At 41.4% G+C, this 17,321-nt stretch overlaps 2 protein-coding genes across 13 annotated transcripts in view; one reads left to right on the plus strand and one right to left on the minus strand.

Moving 5' to 3' along the window:
- Positions 1-5,986, plus strand: part of LOC110491898 (uncharacterized) — a 73,463-nt gene extending 67,477 nt beyond the window's left edge. For both annotated transcript variants that reach the window (XM_036950930.2, XM_036950947.2), the window contains one exon: positions 1-5,986. In XM_036950930.2, coding sequence (XP_036806825.2) covers positions 1-156 — 156 coding nt within the window. In that variant the 3' untranslated portion in view covers positions 157-5,986.
- Positions 5,987-10,071: 4,085 nt separating this feature from the next.
- Positions 10,072-17,321, minus strand: part of LOC110491905 (inositol hexakisphosphate and diphosphoinositol-pentakisphosphate kinase 1) — a 66,450-nt gene continuing 59,200 nt past the window's right edge. For all 11 annotated transcript variants that reach the window (XM_021565812.3, XM_090202600.1, XM_021565793.3 and 8 more), the window contains 3 exons: positions 16,671-16,808; positions 15,976-16,095; positions 10,072-12,198 (listed from right to left, as the gene is read on the minus strand). In XM_021565812.3, coding sequence (XP_021421487.3) covers positions 12,098-12,198; positions 15,976-16,095; positions 16,671-16,808 — 359 coding nt within the window. In that variant the 3' untranslated portion in view covers positions 10,072-12,097. The remainder of the gene's footprint in view (positions 12,199-15,975; positions 16,096-16,670; positions 16,809-17,321) is intronic.

The raw sequence follows: 17,321 nt of genomic DNA on the forward strand, positions 1-17,321 counted from the left end.
GTGACTCTGATCCCTACTCATGACACGGAGGTGACGCGGGACTGGTACCAACAGACACATGAAAAACAGCAGGACCTGAACATTATGGTCCTGGCCAGCAGCAGCACAGTGGTCATGCAGGATGAGTCTTTCCCTGCCTGCAAGATTGAGTTCTAAATTCTGCACCGCTTGCTATTTTACCCTCCTCCCCTCATCACTCCATATTTGGCAGGTAGAGAGAGGTCCTTTGCTACTCTCTATCCTCCCAAAGCCTTCTCTTCTGTCAGCTCTACATTTTGCTCTCTCGTGGTGTAAGACTCCATTGCATTTGCTGTAGTCTTCGGTTGGTGTACTGGCTTCCAACTGGTCAATGTCACCTGAGAACAGCCACCACTCAGGCAGAAACATTGATATAGGGTCCATGGTAGCTGTAAAAAAAGTGTGAGGTGCATTCACTTCTAGCACGCTTTCGGTTTAAACAACATACTCGCACGATAAAACCACCTCTTTCTTTGATCTTAATTCATTTTGCTTTTCACAAATAACCTCCCCCAACACACACATGTTGTGATCATCTGTGAAGAGGGTAAATCTCAATAGTTATTTCAAAGCTTTCCAATCATACTGCACCCAAATCCACATCTAAATGGGCAACACTTTCCAACCAACCAACCAGCCATCTTAACAATGTCAAACTCCCAGTCAATGAAGACGGTGCACAGTTGTGCAGTCTTACTGATCGTCGTGAACTCAAGAGAAATACCCAACAAAATGAAATACAATTAAAAAATTGCACATCCAGGAGGGCCAAAGTAAGTGCCAAAACACTTTTGAGGTGTTCAACAATCTCCGAAATAAGTCCAAAGCCTTTTAAGAGGTGAACAGTTAGTTGATCTCAATTGTACGCAGACTACGCACAATGTTGTACGATGGTAGTATTTTTGTAAGTATCTTAAGTTGAGGCTTTGTTTTTCGATATGAGACATTATTCCTGTTTGGGGATATTACGTAAGATGCAGCTTTCTATTCTATAGCGTTTGGCTTTCTCAGTACTCTTAATAACTATGTCAACTGATGTTCCAACCAAAAAAAATGACTATACCACATTGCTTGTTGTGAAGCTTTAGGAGGCGCCTGAAGGTGCCACTTTTATTGAAAGAACTAGCTTTTCTGGGTTATTTCCCTCAGTGGCTGAAGTATGACGCTTGCATTTAGCTCAGACTCCTTCCTTGAAGAGGTAGAGGGTCCTTGACCGTGTGTCTAGTCCTTGCAGTCTCCAAGTATGGAGTACAAACGTGTTCTGATACCTAAACGTTTGGCTGGGTGTACGCTAAAGTGAACGTTATACTGTAGGTGCCGGGCAATGGGATGGCATTTCTATATTCACCATATTTCTGCTGGGCGTAATGGTTCTTTCTAAATATCTGAAGTCCTTATCGTCGTCTTTTGTCGGTTGCATTAGATGAATACTCAATTAAAAAAACATACAGTATAAACATTATATATTGATCTAGGGAGAGATTGTATTAGAGGTATGCTATTTTGTGATAACACAGCAGAGGAGGATGTTAAATGCAGTCTCCGTACATTTTGACGTTTTCTCCCGCTTATTTATATTGTACTTGTCTGTATGAAACGATTTGATGAAGCGATGGAAACTGCAAGTGGCCTTCCTCCGTGGAGAATGTAGCAATAGAGTCTATTCCGTCCTTGTGAGACCGGGTTGTGTGGAGGTTGTGTGTGGGTGATATTTTGCAAAAATGACTGCGGTGGTAGGCGGTCGCTCTCATGTGCCTTCTGGTTTTCGGTATTTTTGGGCAAGAGAGAAGGATTAGAGAGGAGTATGATAAGGGCTTCCTCTTTCATACTAGCCACTGTGGAGCGGTGAACTTGGATCCAGGGACAAGTCAAGAAACAGTGGAGGAAATGCCACGCGGACAAATCGATAGTCGTTGTCCAGGGATATCTAGTTAGCCTAATATCCATATGGATGGATGCTGTATACGCACAAGGTTGGTAGGTGAAAAGCTAATTAGCCAGCTTAGCCAGCACATTTAGATTCAGTTACTGATATGCTGGTCAGCATTTGTCCCCTATCTTAAAGTGTCACCCAGCAAATGTATCAAACAATAACATGATGAAAGAGCAAGGTATTGCACCAAGCAAGAATGCACTTTTCCAGAGGGGGGTTTAGAAGTGGGGCTGCGGTTCTAGTGAGAGAAGCACCGAAAATATACAATTATCATTCTTTACCATAATGTGAACTATGGTAGCGTTTGATTTTAGGACAAGTACCTAGCGAAAGTACTCCATACTGTATGTAAATAAATCAATAAAAAAGACTTGTTCTTCAGAATGATTTCTTAATTGAAGAGGTAAAAAAATATTTAAAAAATAACACCGGTAGCTATTTATCTAGTTAAAAAAACAAAAAACGGACTTTTCAACCCTAAGAAAATATTTATCAGACGAGCATGAATGTGATGTTGTTGATTGTAGTGGGTAGAGATGTGGCAATGTGTACCACAGTCAAGTAGCATTAAGTTGTGTGTTGAAGTATGTGCATGAGTGGTACACACGGAGACAGGGTTGGGTTTTGAAGATGCATCATAGTGTTGTTTTGTTTTTTTAATGCCGAGTTAGCCAGTGCGTTGTGTATTTTTTGTTGGTTAATCGGGAGGTGGAGCTTCTTAAAATTGTCGCACTGTTCATTGGAGCTCATTACAAGTCTGATTCACATTAAATTCCATAGAGCTTAGTCACTTTTTGATTAATGTTATATTGTTTTCTTACATTTTGAGGAGCTTTTGTTTTGGTAGTTGTATTTATCAAATTCATTTACAGTTATGTATACATGACCAGTATTAGATTTCTTTATTTAAAAAAAAAAAATGTTTTTCAATATCAGTTACAGTACATGTAGGACTAACACAACTATGAATGTCTCTTTTGTTTACATTTCTTAGATTGTATTTTCAAAAAGATTACTGAACATTTATTTTATAATAAGCGTCTGATTGTCATAGATTTTTTTTTTTTTTGCTTAGTGATTCTTAAAATGTAATGTGTTCTTTATTAGAACTGCTGAGTTGTGTGTTTGGGGCTCCTGAGTTGAGGTCAGAGAGAGTGGACTGAGTGGGGCAAACTAGTATTGCTGGAGATACTGTCTCTGACTCATAGTCTGCTGCAGAATCCAAGACTGCAGACAGACAAGACATCGACCTGCAAGGGGAACACTCTCTCCCTCTATCGGACTCAGAACCTAAACAGTCTCCTCTTATAAGCTGAAACCATTAACCCACAGTCTGCAGCGATCTTGCTCCTAGCCTGGGAAGGATGCCATCCTTGTCCTTTTGTTGAACTTACTCAAATGTGCTTGAAAATACTGTATTGTAAGCTGATATAACAGTATGCAGGAGAGCCTCCCCCCAGGTCTGTTCTTAGACCGGCAGCAGAGCTAGCCAGACTCGCGCAGCTCCGAGTGAATGTTTCCTTTCAGTATTATTAAGATACTCAATGTGTAAGCTACAGATTTATTATGCACTGCGATAGCGTTGATATGCATGTCATGTTGAATACTGTTTAGAGTCACCTAGGTTAGAGAGATTGAGGGCATGTATGAATCAAATGTATCAATACATTGATCAAGCAATCAGCCCAGCCGGCAAAACTAGGCAATATAACGTCCCATTTGGTTCTTAACTGTTTTTTTTCTGGTCAAGAATACATCATAAGCTAATCAGATTCCAACCAGATAAAGACGTTTTTCCCGGATGATAAATTACATACCCCAGGATAAAAGAGGCCACACTAAGCCTATGAGAGGTTGTCAGTGAAGGTACAAATATATGGCCTTGGATATTTTACAATATGTTGCAAGGGTTTCTAAACTGAACTGATCAAACTATACGGCGGTGTACAGACCTAGTACTGTATGGGTGAGGGAAATCGGAACCAGGGTCAAGATGCGCTGTTTAACCTATATATTGTATGGCTTTTCTGAGTGGTCTGACATGTTGTATTGTCCTGAAGTCTGAGTTTGTTTTTAATTGTGGTGGAGAAATCTTGGTGGCTTGATTTAAAATACACGGCCTTTAGGATCATGCCTCCTGGGGCCTTGGCAGAACGCTGTGAAACTCTCAATACAAAAATATATACAACAAATATGACTTTGCAGGAGCAGAATGATCTAAACCTGAAATAATAACACTGAATGTAGGGTTGGTATTATTTATGGGTTGCACCTAGGTTACTCGGTCGCGTCGTTGCCATTGTTCTCAATGTTCTACAAATGCCGCAGCATATTGATGTCCGACTGATGCTAAATTAATGCTCAGTCTTATCTGGACAGGGGCTAATGACTTACGTCAAAATTACACTATAGTGGCCTGGAAATACGATGACATTGGTAGAGTAAACAAATAATGATTTGAAAACAACTTTGCCATCATTATGTCGTCTAGTTGACTTTACAGAGATGGCAATGTTGCGATGAGCTAGCAAAGTTAGTCAGAAATAGCTAGCAATGCTAACTTTAGCTAGCAAAAAATGTCAGTGCTCTCCCCTCAATCCTAACTTTGCTATAGTTATACTGCATCCGAAGTCAATCTGGCGACATCACAATGACGACAAAAAGCTTGTCCTACTCCTTTTGAAATGTCATCGTGTTTTCAAGCCACAGAAATGCACTTAAGACTAAATCTTCATCAGTATCCGTTGAGACTGCATTAAGTAGAATTCTCAGCTGGGCATCAGTCCTAAAAACGTACATTCAAAACAATATGGTAACGAAACGTGCAAACCATGAATTTTTTTAATTTACATTTTATTTTACCTTTATTTAACTAGGCAAGTCAGTTAAGAACAAATTCTTATTTTCACTGACGGCCTAGGAACAGTGGGTTAACTGCCTGTTCAGTGGCAGAATGACAGATTTGTATCTTGTCAGCCCGGGGATTTGAACCTTTCGGTTACTAGTCCAACGCTCTAACCACTAGGCTACCCTGCAGCCCCGGCATTGAATACTCAATGCTTTTGGATTTTTAAAAAACGAATGCGAAATCAGTGGAGGATAGCCTAAGGAAGTGATGGACTACTGTATTCGGATTTAATTTCTAGAACAAAAGTTGAACTCAAAATGGATATCTCGTTTTTATCCATATTGCAGTGGCTGTTGTTTAATTTTCAGTTATGTCCAAGAGGAAAAAACTGTGATTTCCCGACAACACAAACAGTTGGTGTCCAATACTTACAGAAACACACTTACAAAATAACACAGAAAAAGTACCAACAGCAGCTTTTTCCTTTCCTGAATATGACTTGAAAACATTGAAACAAAAACAATTAAAAGTTAAATGAATGATACATGTACATTCATGTGCGGTACACAAAATCAAAATGGACATGTTATGAAACATATGATCCTTCTTGTTATACGTTCACATGTTAGAGGATTTGAATCAAGCGTATCAAAATCCTAGGCATTGAACAAAGAAACAGTCAATGCTGACTACTGTAAAGTACAGATGAAAAACAACAAATATATTTCAGTTCCATCTCTCTCATTACGAAACAATGAAGTCATTTGAACACAAGTTCTCTGTCATTCTCCCATCATCTCTCTGCATGTGAACTATTTAGTTATTATCCTGAATGTAATAATTGATTAACGTGGAAATAAATCAAGAAATGCTCTCTTAAAACCGTATATTTGAAACAGGCGATTGTTTAACTGGTATTGGGATGGCATATACTATTACTGGGCTCTGCTTTACTGTTTTTCCCTAAGATGTTGTTGTTCTAAGAAAAACGCTGTACTACTGTAGGTCTTCTGTTTTTGCAGCTGTATTAATCATAGGTCTGTTACTATCTTCAGTGCAATATTCTCGCGCTCTCTCTCTCTCTTTAAATCTAAAATGCAAAAACTAGAACTACCGCAGATTCATTGTAAAAGGGAAACAGCCTGGTGATGACAAATAAAAATACATTTATTGAAATCAGACCATGAGCCTCTGTGGTTGTTTTGGGATCTTTGTCTCTTATTTGAGTCAGTGTTGTGTCTCGTTGTGACTCCCATGTAAATGAGGGGGAGGAGGAAGGGTTGGCATATGCAGACTAAACCGAACACATGGGGAAAGATGTATTAGTTCAAATGTAGCCAAAATGAGAAATGAATCAAATAACTGAAAATGTAATGTATCATACTCTGAAGCTGTCCTAAAATGGACACCATACAACTATGGACACCATTCACCAGGTTTCCTCAACTGGCGGCCCACAGGCCAAAAAGTTATATTTGACGCTCCAAGATATGAGAATTTTTCCAAGTGATTTTAAATGTGGAAATCTGTTCCCAAGTACTCCAACCCATAATAGAGACACGTGATCATATACAAATGTAAGCGAAGTCAATTTGCAGTCTACAAATTATTTGTAATTTTGTTTCCGACCCCCTGACCATTCGCTCAATCCCCAAATGTGCAATTTTTGGCTCCAACCGCCGTGTCTTTGTGAGACGCAGAGTAGGTGAACGGATGATCTCCGCATGTGGGGTTCCCACCGTGAAGCATGGAGGTGGTGGTGTGATGGTGCTTTGCTGGTGACAGAATTCAAGCCCACTTAACCAGCATGGCTACCACAGCATTCTGCAGAGATATGCCATCCCATCTGGTTTGCGCTTAGTGGGACTATCATTTGTTTTTCAGCAGGACAATGACCCAACACACACTTCCAGCCTGTGTAAGGGCTATTTGACCAAGAAGGAGAGTGATGGAGTGCTGCATCAGATGACCTGGCCTCCACAATCACCTGACCTCAACCCAATTGGGATGGTTTGGGATGAGTTGGACCACAGAGTGAAGGAAAACAGCCAACAAATGCTCAGCATATGTGGGAACTCCATCAAGACAGTTGGAAAAGCATTCCTCAAGAACCTGGCTGAGAGACTTCCAAGAGTGTGCAAAGCTGTCATCAAGGCAAAGATTCTTCCTTTGAAGAATCAAAAATATATTTTGATTTGATTGACACTTGTTTGGTTACTACATGATTTCATATGTGTTATTTCATAGTTTTTATTACATTTATGTATTACTACATTTATTCTACAATGTAGAAAATAGTAAAAATAAAAACCCTTGCATGAGTAGGTGTGTCGTAACTTTTGACAGGTACTGTACATGTCATATTTCTGCTGTTGGGAAGAAAATAGGATGTTATATTTTTCTGCATGTTGGTAGGACAAGGCATTGTATGTGTGTGCACATGGAAGTAAGGAGGCGATACAAATGTGATGAGACTAAAATGAAAGGGCATTTAGTTGACTAAAATGGCCCACTGTTTGTCATTTTGACAACTAGACTAAATCATTATTCAAATGACAAATGTGACTAAGTCTTCATTATATTTTAGTCAAAATGACTAAGACTCCCCCCCCCCCCCCAAGGGGGCCAAAATGAACACTGGTGTGTGAGAGAGATAGAAGTGTGCGCGCACCAGTGTCTATTCCATGTATTCAGTGTGGGTTCTGTGGTTGCCATGGCACTGTAAAGTAGCCTAGGCAGAAAGCTCTGTAAGTACTGTACATATTTGTATTATATCTAAGTGGTTTTTGTTACATTTCTAAATCAGGGTTTTGGCTCTATATCTTGTGTTCTTGACTCTCAAGAGTTTCAGGACTGTGATGAAAAGTATTCGGGGTTGATAGCTAGCTGGCTGTTTGGATTCAAATAACGTGACTTTTTGTTTTGTCTGTTTGGAAGTATTAAACCCACGACTGCATGCTGTGTCCATAGGTACCAGAGGAAGTTCAGGGACTGTTCAGGGAATGCTCCTGACCACTGCCGAGATGTGGCTTTTCGTGTGCTTTTCAGCAGCTGTGGCGTCACACAGGTGGGTGCTACATTCATGGCAAAGGAGGACCAGTACCAGAGGAGTGGATCCAATGTATTGACTGACCATTCAGAGAAGCAGGTGTAGTGCACTGTTGAAGAAGCGCTCCGGGCTTATTTTCTTTGTTTCTCATTGGCTGTCCCGTCGATGCCCTTTCCACTGAACCTACATTGCCTATCAAATACAAATTGCCTCAACTTAAAACCAAGCAGAGAGACTTTTAATCTCCATTTACATTTTGTTGTGTTTTTACTTTTTATGTGCTATGAGATTTTGGAAAGCGTACAAACATAAACATATTTTTTTTAATGAATTATTAGATCTGTAACCCAAGTATGGCTAGTGTTGTAGCTTAGGTCTACTGTGTTAATATTTTTTGAGCCATTGATTTAAGAGGACAATAATGGAAATACATTTTCAAACTTGTTTTGTGCAATCGTAGATGATTTAAAATTCCTTATCCACTTGGGGTTGTATTGTGTTTTAAATGATCAAATCTATCTAAATGTATTCAGTGTGTGTGCATGTTTGTGTATGTGCACCAGTGTGTGTGTGGCCAACGGTGGTGGGTATGAATGACATCAGTGTTTGGCAATCGGTGAGAAGGCAGACTCGCAGCTTTTCCCGTCGCACTCCCTGTAGGGTGACGCAGCTCTTTCCATTCACCCGCCGTCTCTAGGAGAAGTCAATTACAAAGAGGGGGTGGGGGGCTAGCTGAATTGAAGTGGTCTCCATAGCAACACTTCAGAGCTGGAGCCAAGGAAGGAGTCATCATTGTGGTTTGTCGGAATGAGAGAGGGGGAGAGAGGAAAGAGAAGGAGAGGAGATGGCGAGAGGAAAGAGGGAGAGATAGAGGCGTCCCAGCCAAGAGCAGTGACTCAGATATACTCAGCTGTCAGACAACACCCCTCTCTTTCTTTATAGATCGATAACACGGGCTCCGTCAGTCTAGACCTTCACCACGATAAGGACAATTAACACAACGCAGCCTGTTGATAGACCAGGGACAAAACGCCCTGTTTAGACTGGACAACTAGATGGGACCCGTCTCCCACAAACGCACACACAGATCCACATTCACACGCAGGAATACTGTCCATCGAAAGAAAACGACGGCTTGGATTTTCCCATGGCCTTAAAGTTGAATGACATGTCAAGGAGTAATATTAACCCGAGTTCTGTTACATCACCCACCATACCTGGCTATGTTCTCCAAACATTCCTCTGAGTACACCTGTTAAAATTCCCATGTATTAGTTCACCATGACCCGCGTGTATGAGAAGAAGCGGACTGAGCCTCAGAGATGCATAGTTTCTGTTTCAGAATGAAGAGGTGCTGTAGCTCTGCTGGCGTTGCTGTTCTGTCTGGGATCAGGGAGAATAACGTCCCTCAACAGCAGTAGTGGAGAAAATACTCCATTGTCATAGTTGAATGAAAGTAAAAGCTATACATCAAGTTCCTTATATATACACACTAGCAAACCAGACGCCACGATTGTCTCGTTTAAAAATATATATATATTTTTAAATTATTAATGGACAGACGATCACTCCCACATGCAGGCATAATTTACAAATGCAGTATTTATGTTTAGTGAGTCCGACAGATCAGAGGCAGTAGGGATGATACCATGTTATATTGATAGGTGTGTGAATCATATTGCTGTCCTGCCTGAGAATTCGAAATGTAACCAGTACTTTCTGGTGTCAGGGAAAATGTAAGAGAGTAAAAAGTACATATTTTCATTAGGAATGTAGAGAAGTTTAAACTTTTTTTTAATTTTTTAAATAGGCTAAATAGTAAAGTACACATACCTCAAATGACTTCAATTATTTTTACGCCACTGTTCAGTCACAGGACCGAAACTACAGAGACCACGCAAACTGACACCTGGGCTGAGGACGTTGCTAGACATGGTGGTGCAACAGAGCGTGGAGCTGAGGTACTTGGAGGCCAGAGTGACAGCCAGGTGGATGAGCTGAAGTGAGAGAACACCATTTTAGAAAACAGGCTGGGCACTGGCAGAAAATAATGTGGGCAGGTTAGTATAATAGTGGGGGTCATGAGCTGGAGCTGGAGCTGGAGGATGTGGTCTACGTGGGCCTCTCCTCCGTCTTCACCATCTTTGATAAATCACAATAAAACACATCAACTTCAGTGGCTTTCTGCTCTTCTCCTCTTTAACACAATAAAAACAAATGTAGGATGTTTCGTATCTTTCTATTTATTCTGTGATGTCGCATTCAAGCTCGGTATGGGCATTGCTGAACTGTACAATGAAGGCTTGTTAAAAGATCTGTTTCTCTCCCGTCATTCACTATCCACTCAACTTAAACTAATTGAAGCAAACGATCGTCTTTGATCCAATGTGTGGTGCCACTGAGTCGCAAGCATATCATACTATACTGTAATAGTGAACCTGGCCACACCCCCCCCCCCCCCCCGCCACACAATAGTGCCCCTATTAGACTTGTTAAAATATATTTTTTTATTGCCTGAGACTAATGAAGAACCACAACCTTCAGAGATCAGATATTACTTTTAATAAAACAACCTTGGTGTTTTATTGGTAGACCTTAATAAGACAATGTCTAAGGAGAGGATTCTATACAGCATCAACTATCTTTGGCTGATATTACATGGCACATTAAATAACCACCCAAAAAAAAAAGAGTCCTAATTTCACCTATAAACACCAGTCATTAAATAAATCATTACTATCAAGAAAAACAATGTGAAGAAAACTCTAATGAAAAAATAAAGCTTTGTTCTACAGATTCAGCAGTGCTAGTTTTACATTAGTGCAGTTGAGAGCATCCTTGAAATAGCATAGACTACTACATACCAACTACAAATACAATGACATTCATGTTCTCTTCAGAATCCATAGAAACGTTTTGGTTTTACAATTTGGAGAATTACTGTACAAGAAAACCATTGTTTTTGTTAAACGATTCAATGCATACCTTCCATCTAAATGTATTAATTTTTTTTATCCATAAATACATAAATCAACTATATTTATCCCCACTGGGACAATACAAATGCCCAAATAATATGTATTACACCATTTGATACACAATCGTTTAAATTAACATTAAAAACATAACTTTGGCAAGACAGCAGAAATGTTCAAAATAGTTTGAGGACCCAACCCAGTATAGACTGAGGAAGGCTAAAGGCACAGCTATTTTCCTCTGGAGTGGTTTACCCTTGAAATACTGTAAAAAATATATATTTACCACAGATTTTTATGTAAGGTGTTGAGACACGTGTATTGTTTATATTATTGGTATGTTGAGATCAGGATATGAAATATATTTCACATGGGACTGAAACATAAAAACAATTATGTATATAAAATATGAGTTGTGTATTATTTCGTGACAAAATGCTGTGTAGACATGATAGGAAACATACACTGAGTACACCAGAACGAAACACCTTCCTAATATTGAATGACACACACAATCCATGTCTCAATTGTCTCAAGGTTTACAAATCCCTTTTTGACCTGTTTGCTCCCATTCATCTACACTGATTCAAGTGGATTTAAGTGACATCAATAAGGGATCATAGCTTTCACATGGTCAGTCTGTCATAGAAAGAGCAGGTGTTCTTAATGCTTTTGTATACTCAGTGTACAGTATTCCTGTTGTATCGTATTGTACCCCCCCAATCACATAAAGTACAGTCACCCCAAAACAGAATATAAAAAGAGGGACACACAACATAACTGAGAAAGCAGTCCGTATTTGATCAACTGGCTCAACTATACCTGTATGCCAATAATTGGTGTAGAATATTCTGAACCTGCCTCCCGTCTCTGTGAAAGGAGGTCTCCCATTGTCTCTGTTCAGCAACAACATCAGCAGGCAGTCTGAATCAAGGACAGACAGATGGGCTGTAGTGATTCCATCCAGCCTTAGGCCGGTCTATACCCTGCCGAGGACACTGGCCATAGGCTCCCCTGGCTGTCGCTCAAATGGGGCAGTGTTGGTTGGACAGACAATCCGCCTGAGGGATTTTGTTTGTTTTTGTCCACAAAATAGGACGAACGGTCCTCAGGGTCCAGCACTGTATGCGACTGTGATTACTAACAATAGTTTGAAGGCACTCATAGAGGTTTACAGGCAAAGTGTGGATGGATGGATTAATAATGGCTTCCTCTGAAGGTCCAGGTGTTGGGTTGTCCTGCGGTTCCTCTGTGGGGGGTGAGGGGGTTCCGGACTACTCACTGAAGCTGAAGTGTATGGCTGGGTTTGATGGGTTCACTGAGGTGGGGGAGGAGGGCCCTGCACTGGACACTGTGCTGGGGGGGCCACTGCTTACTGCGCACACACAATGATAAGAGAAAGAGAGAGACCCACACAAACAGAGCAAATATTAGGTGAAAGTAATTGAGTTGTGATTGAAATTGGGGATATTAGAATATTAGGCATAGTCCTGGGTGAAACTCAACTACTGGTGTTTAATCTGTTTTTACTCCATATATCTCCATCCAACCACATACAAAAACACTACATGGCCAAAAGTATGTGGACACCTGCTTGTCGAACATCTCATTCCAAAAACATAGACATTAATATGGAGATGGTCCCCCCCTTTGCTGCTATAACAGCCTCCACTCCTCTGGGGAAACTTTCCACTAGATGTTGGAGCATTACTGAGGGTCTTGATTCCATTCAGCCACAAGAGCATTAGTGAGGTCGGGCACTGACGTTGGACGATTAGCCATGGCTCAAAGTCGGCGTTCCAATTCATCCCAAAGGAGTTTGATAGGGTTGAGGTCAGGGCTCTGTGAAGGCCAGTCAAGTTCTTCCACACAGATCTCGACAAACCATTTCTGTATTGACCTCGCTTTGTGCAGTGGCATTGTCATGCTGAAAGGGCCTGCCACAAAGTTGGAAGCACGGAATTGTCTAGAATGCCATTAGTAGTGTTAACATTTCCCTTCACTGGATCTAAGGAGCCTGAACCATAAAAAAAAACAGACCAGACCATTATTTCTCCACCAAACTTCACAGTTGGCACTATGCAGTCGGTCAGCTAGCGTTCTCCTGTCATCCGCTAAACCCAGATTCGTCCATTGGACTGCCAGATGGTGAAACGTAATTCATCACTCCAGAGAACGCGTTTCCACTGCTCCAGAGTCCAATAGCGGCGAGCTTTACACCACTCCAGCCAACACTTGGCATTGCGCATGGTGATCTTAGGCTTGTGTGCGGCTGCTCGGCCATGGAAACCCATTTCATGAAGCTTCCGACAAAGAGTTATTGTGTTGACGTTGCTTCTAAGGGGCAGTTTGGAACTCGGTAGTGAGTGTTGCAACCGAGGACAGACGAACAGACCACTCTGCGGTCCCGTTCTGTGAACTCATGTGGTCTACCATTTCGCACATGATTAATAGCAATTTCGCCAGCACCTTGTATATGTGACTCGTTTCAGGAAACTAGGCGTATGGTCGCACATCACTACTTCACATGAGAGGCATTTGAACATTTCTGTTTATTACGTGAGCTGTTCAGTATGTGTTGAGTCCTTTCTACCGCGCCGTTAAAAAAAAATTATATATAACGTTAGCCATCGAGAACTACAAAAGTTTTGCTACTTTTCTAAACATTGATGCCCTGAATTTACCAGGTGCTTTAGACAGATCAGTTGGAAAAAAGTGATTAGCTACTTTCTGCACACGACACGGTCAGTGTGAACCGGAGTAACTTGACAACGCTGGACAAACAAGATGTAGATACAAACAAAACAGAGTTAAATGGTTCCAGTGAAGCATTCATCCTTGTATAAAGTTGAGAGTTGTGCAGCGGTCTAAGGCGCTGAATCTCAGTGCTAGAGACGTCACTGTAGACCCTGGTTCGTTCCCGGGCTGTATCACAACCGGCCGTGATTGGGAATTCCATAGGGCACAATTGACCCAGCGTTGTCCGGGTTAGGGTAGGGTTTGGCCGGGGTAGGCAGTCTTTGTAAAAAAAATAACTTGTTCTTAACCGACTTGCCTAGTTAAATAAAGGTTACATTTAAAAAATGGAGTCTAGCTACATTTTCTGATATTATAATTTTGTCAAAGTCGTTTTCATTGCAAGTTCAAGCGTATTGGGTTACGTGTGTGATGTGTAGTAATATTATTTGAATCAGAAATCCATTTTCATTCTTAGTTATAGCTAACTAACATTTAACCTGGTTGGTTAGCTTTAGCCACCTGCAGTAACTAATAGACACTAAGTAACTAATAACTATAAAATATTTTATCTGGACACTGTTGTTGATATTGCTACTATGCAAGTAACCATTGCAGTATACTGTTTACACCGTGTGTAATCCTGGCATGTGACAAATCAACTTTATTTTATTTGACATTGTTTTTACCAGAGACTGTAATGTGAAGAACATGTCAGAACAAAGAACAAAGTCAGATTAGGATATAGGCCAAGGATTAGATAGTGTACTTTTACCTGCAGTTTTTCCTTATTGTAAGATACTACTTTCACCACTTTTAGTCTTGAAATCGTTGGTTGTTTACTACACTACCTTACTCCCTCTGTTTAGCACATGGCCTCACGTGTGAATCCTTAAAGAGATGGGTGGAGCTAAGACTTGAGATGGTGTGAATGATGCTGAATGTGTGTAGACAAAGATGAACTGTCCAGTAGGTGTACCAAAACATTCAAGGGCCATTTTCTCAAAAGTAAGTTACAAGTTTATCAACTTTCAAAGCAGAATTACTTTCCCATTGTTCTTCAACTGGAGTGTAATGATATACCATTCTCTGAGTCTCTACTTTTATCCAATGTAAAAAACACAATTTTCAGATTTTGCTACATAAGAATCGAGGCGGTCGTCACATATTTCAAATTCTCTCTCATTGACAGACGGGCGAGTGTCATCATGACATTGCGGCACTTTGGGGTGAACACCCACTTGTCTCAATCAATGAGAGAAGATTGTACATAGAGCCAAAAATTTATTTAACTGAATAACAGAGAATTTTCAAAAATTGCAATTAGACATGGAAGTTTAGAAGACGCGTTGTCTTTCAAGTTGAGAATTGAGGAAGTATTGCCAATTTAAAAGGATGTTCTGAAAATCTCTATGCTACGTTTAACATTACCTACCTAGTAACGCCTGTCAGCCAGCTGGACCAGTAATAATGGTCTAACTAGGCAATACTTTTAATAGCTACTTCTGTACTCAATTCCGTTGCACTGACTATTGGGAAAAGAAACAATGTCACGCCACCTCAAATGAAAACAAAACTGCTATTCATCCAAGCGACACTTCTAACATCCAGCATGTTTTCTACTCCTCCTCCACACCATAATAGACATTAAATGGGTTATGAGGAATAAGGAGAGAGAGAGAGAGAGAGAAAGAGAGACCGAGAAAGCAGCTCAGAGCAGCTGTTGAAGCAATCCTAAAATACTGGTAAAGGGCCAAATGAATCACCATGTAGCCCACTGGAGGCACAACGAGTGGGAAGGGAGGGAAGAGGGAGGGGGGCACCGACAACAACAGACCCCGGTGGCGAGTCGGAGACGGCTCGGCAAAACTAAGTGGTATTATTATGCCGAGTCCTACTTTACAGAAGTCATAATTGATCGCGCTTCTCCTCTTGGCGATGAAAGACAAAAACACAAGGCTCTCGTTTAGTATGACAGATTAAGGGCCAGCAAAGCAGGCTTTTTATATCTCATGCAGGGGAGGGGGAGAAAACTCTCTCTCTCTGCCTGGTTATGGGTGCTGGTTAGGCTGTTAGCCTGTGTCATGATCATTAGGCAGTAATAGGCAACAAACGCAAGAAAACAGACTGAAAATGGGGAGGTACTAATGGGATTTATTATGTTTAAAAAAATAAATCTACCGCATACCCTATTGAACACAACTCTGCTCTAGGACAATGTAAGTGTGGCTAAGACTAAGCATTGCTATTGTGGTGTTGGGTCCTAAAAAAAAATCCCTTTTCCCTACCATCATTTTCATGTTTGTAGATCTGATCTACCCATGAGTTTGGGAGGAGCGTCCGCCATATTGCTTACACCCATCTGAGTAAGGGCTTGGGGTAGTGGTCGGACGGACACGGAGGTCAGTATACTCACAGCATAGTGGGTGGGTGGGGGGCCGAACAGGAGTTTCTGAGGAGGAGAGGGCCTTTGGTGGGGGGTAGGTGTGTGCCTGGCCATACCCCTGGCTTGACGTGTCGAACAAGACAGAGAGAGCTGGAGGGAAACGATAAATGGTATTTATATAAGCTGTACACTACTAAACATTATATTAGGAGACCTACAGGGGACATGTATTATATGCCAGTGAGAAAGACAGTGACGACTCGGACACAAAATATACACTACATGACCAAAAGGTATGTGGACACCTGCTCAGCAAACATCTCATTCCAAAATCATGGGAATTTATATGGAGTTGTCCCCTTGTGTGGCCTACCAACTCGTGGCTGAGACGTCGTTGCTTCTAGACGTTTCCACTTCACAATAACAGCACTTACAGTTGACCGGGGCAGCTCTAGCAGGGCAGACATTTGACGAACTGACTTGTTGGAAAGGTAGCACATCTATGGTGATTGCATGACTATGTGCTCAATTTGATCCAACTATCAGCAACAGGTGTGGCTGAAATAATTGAATCCACTAATTTGAAGTGGTGTCCACAGACTTTTATAGTGTATGTACTTGTTAGCTTGTTCCCAAATCTGTTTGTACTGTCTTGCCAATAGTGTGCAAGCTAGGCATGTTGCTTCTGGAAAGCACCAAATACCTACCTTGACTAGAATACCTACCTTTCATGGTCTTAGCGTGGGCGTCGCTGCTGTCCTCACACACAGCATTGAGGAACTCGTCCACCTGCTTCAGGGACAGCGAGTTGTGCAGCGTCTCCAGTGGGTAGATAGAGGGCACCATGGAGCAGCCTTCAAAGCCTGCAGCGGAGAGGAGACACACAGTTGCACCACCCCTCCATCTGATCAAGGAGAAGTGGTGATACAGTAATACAGCACGTAGCCCCTTCCCCAATGGCCCGGGCCACCATTTCTGGTAATTAAACCATCTGACATCAATGTGACGTCACTTGATGGAGAAAGGTAGACATGGGCGTCCAGCAGGACACCGTGCGAGGACCATGCCAAAATCCAGCCAAGTCATTCACACTAAAGTAGCAAGCCATAGAGACTCAACTAAAGACCTGTTTGGCATTGCGAACGGCGTACACGTCCTGCGCCGAGGCCTAGTGTTGTGTGACGACAGCCTTTTCTCTCTCACTCACACACACACACACACACACACACACACACACACACACACTGCAGCCCAAAAGAACACCATGATGGAAGCGATATCACCACACAAACACAAGGAATGGATGAGGTCAAGCAATGCATCATCCATCCATCCATCATTCATTCATCCATTTTCCAGAATACATGCATTCAGCC

The sequence above is a fragment of the Oncorhynchus mykiss genome, chromosome 2 (assembly GCF_057628025.1).
Source record: "Oncorhynchus mykiss isolate SJ-2025 chromosome 2, ASM5762802v1, whole genome shotgun sequence".
Classification (NCBI taxonomy): domain Eukaryota; kingdom Metazoa; phylum Chordata; class Actinopteri; order Salmoniformes; family Salmonidae; genus Oncorhynchus; species Oncorhynchus mykiss.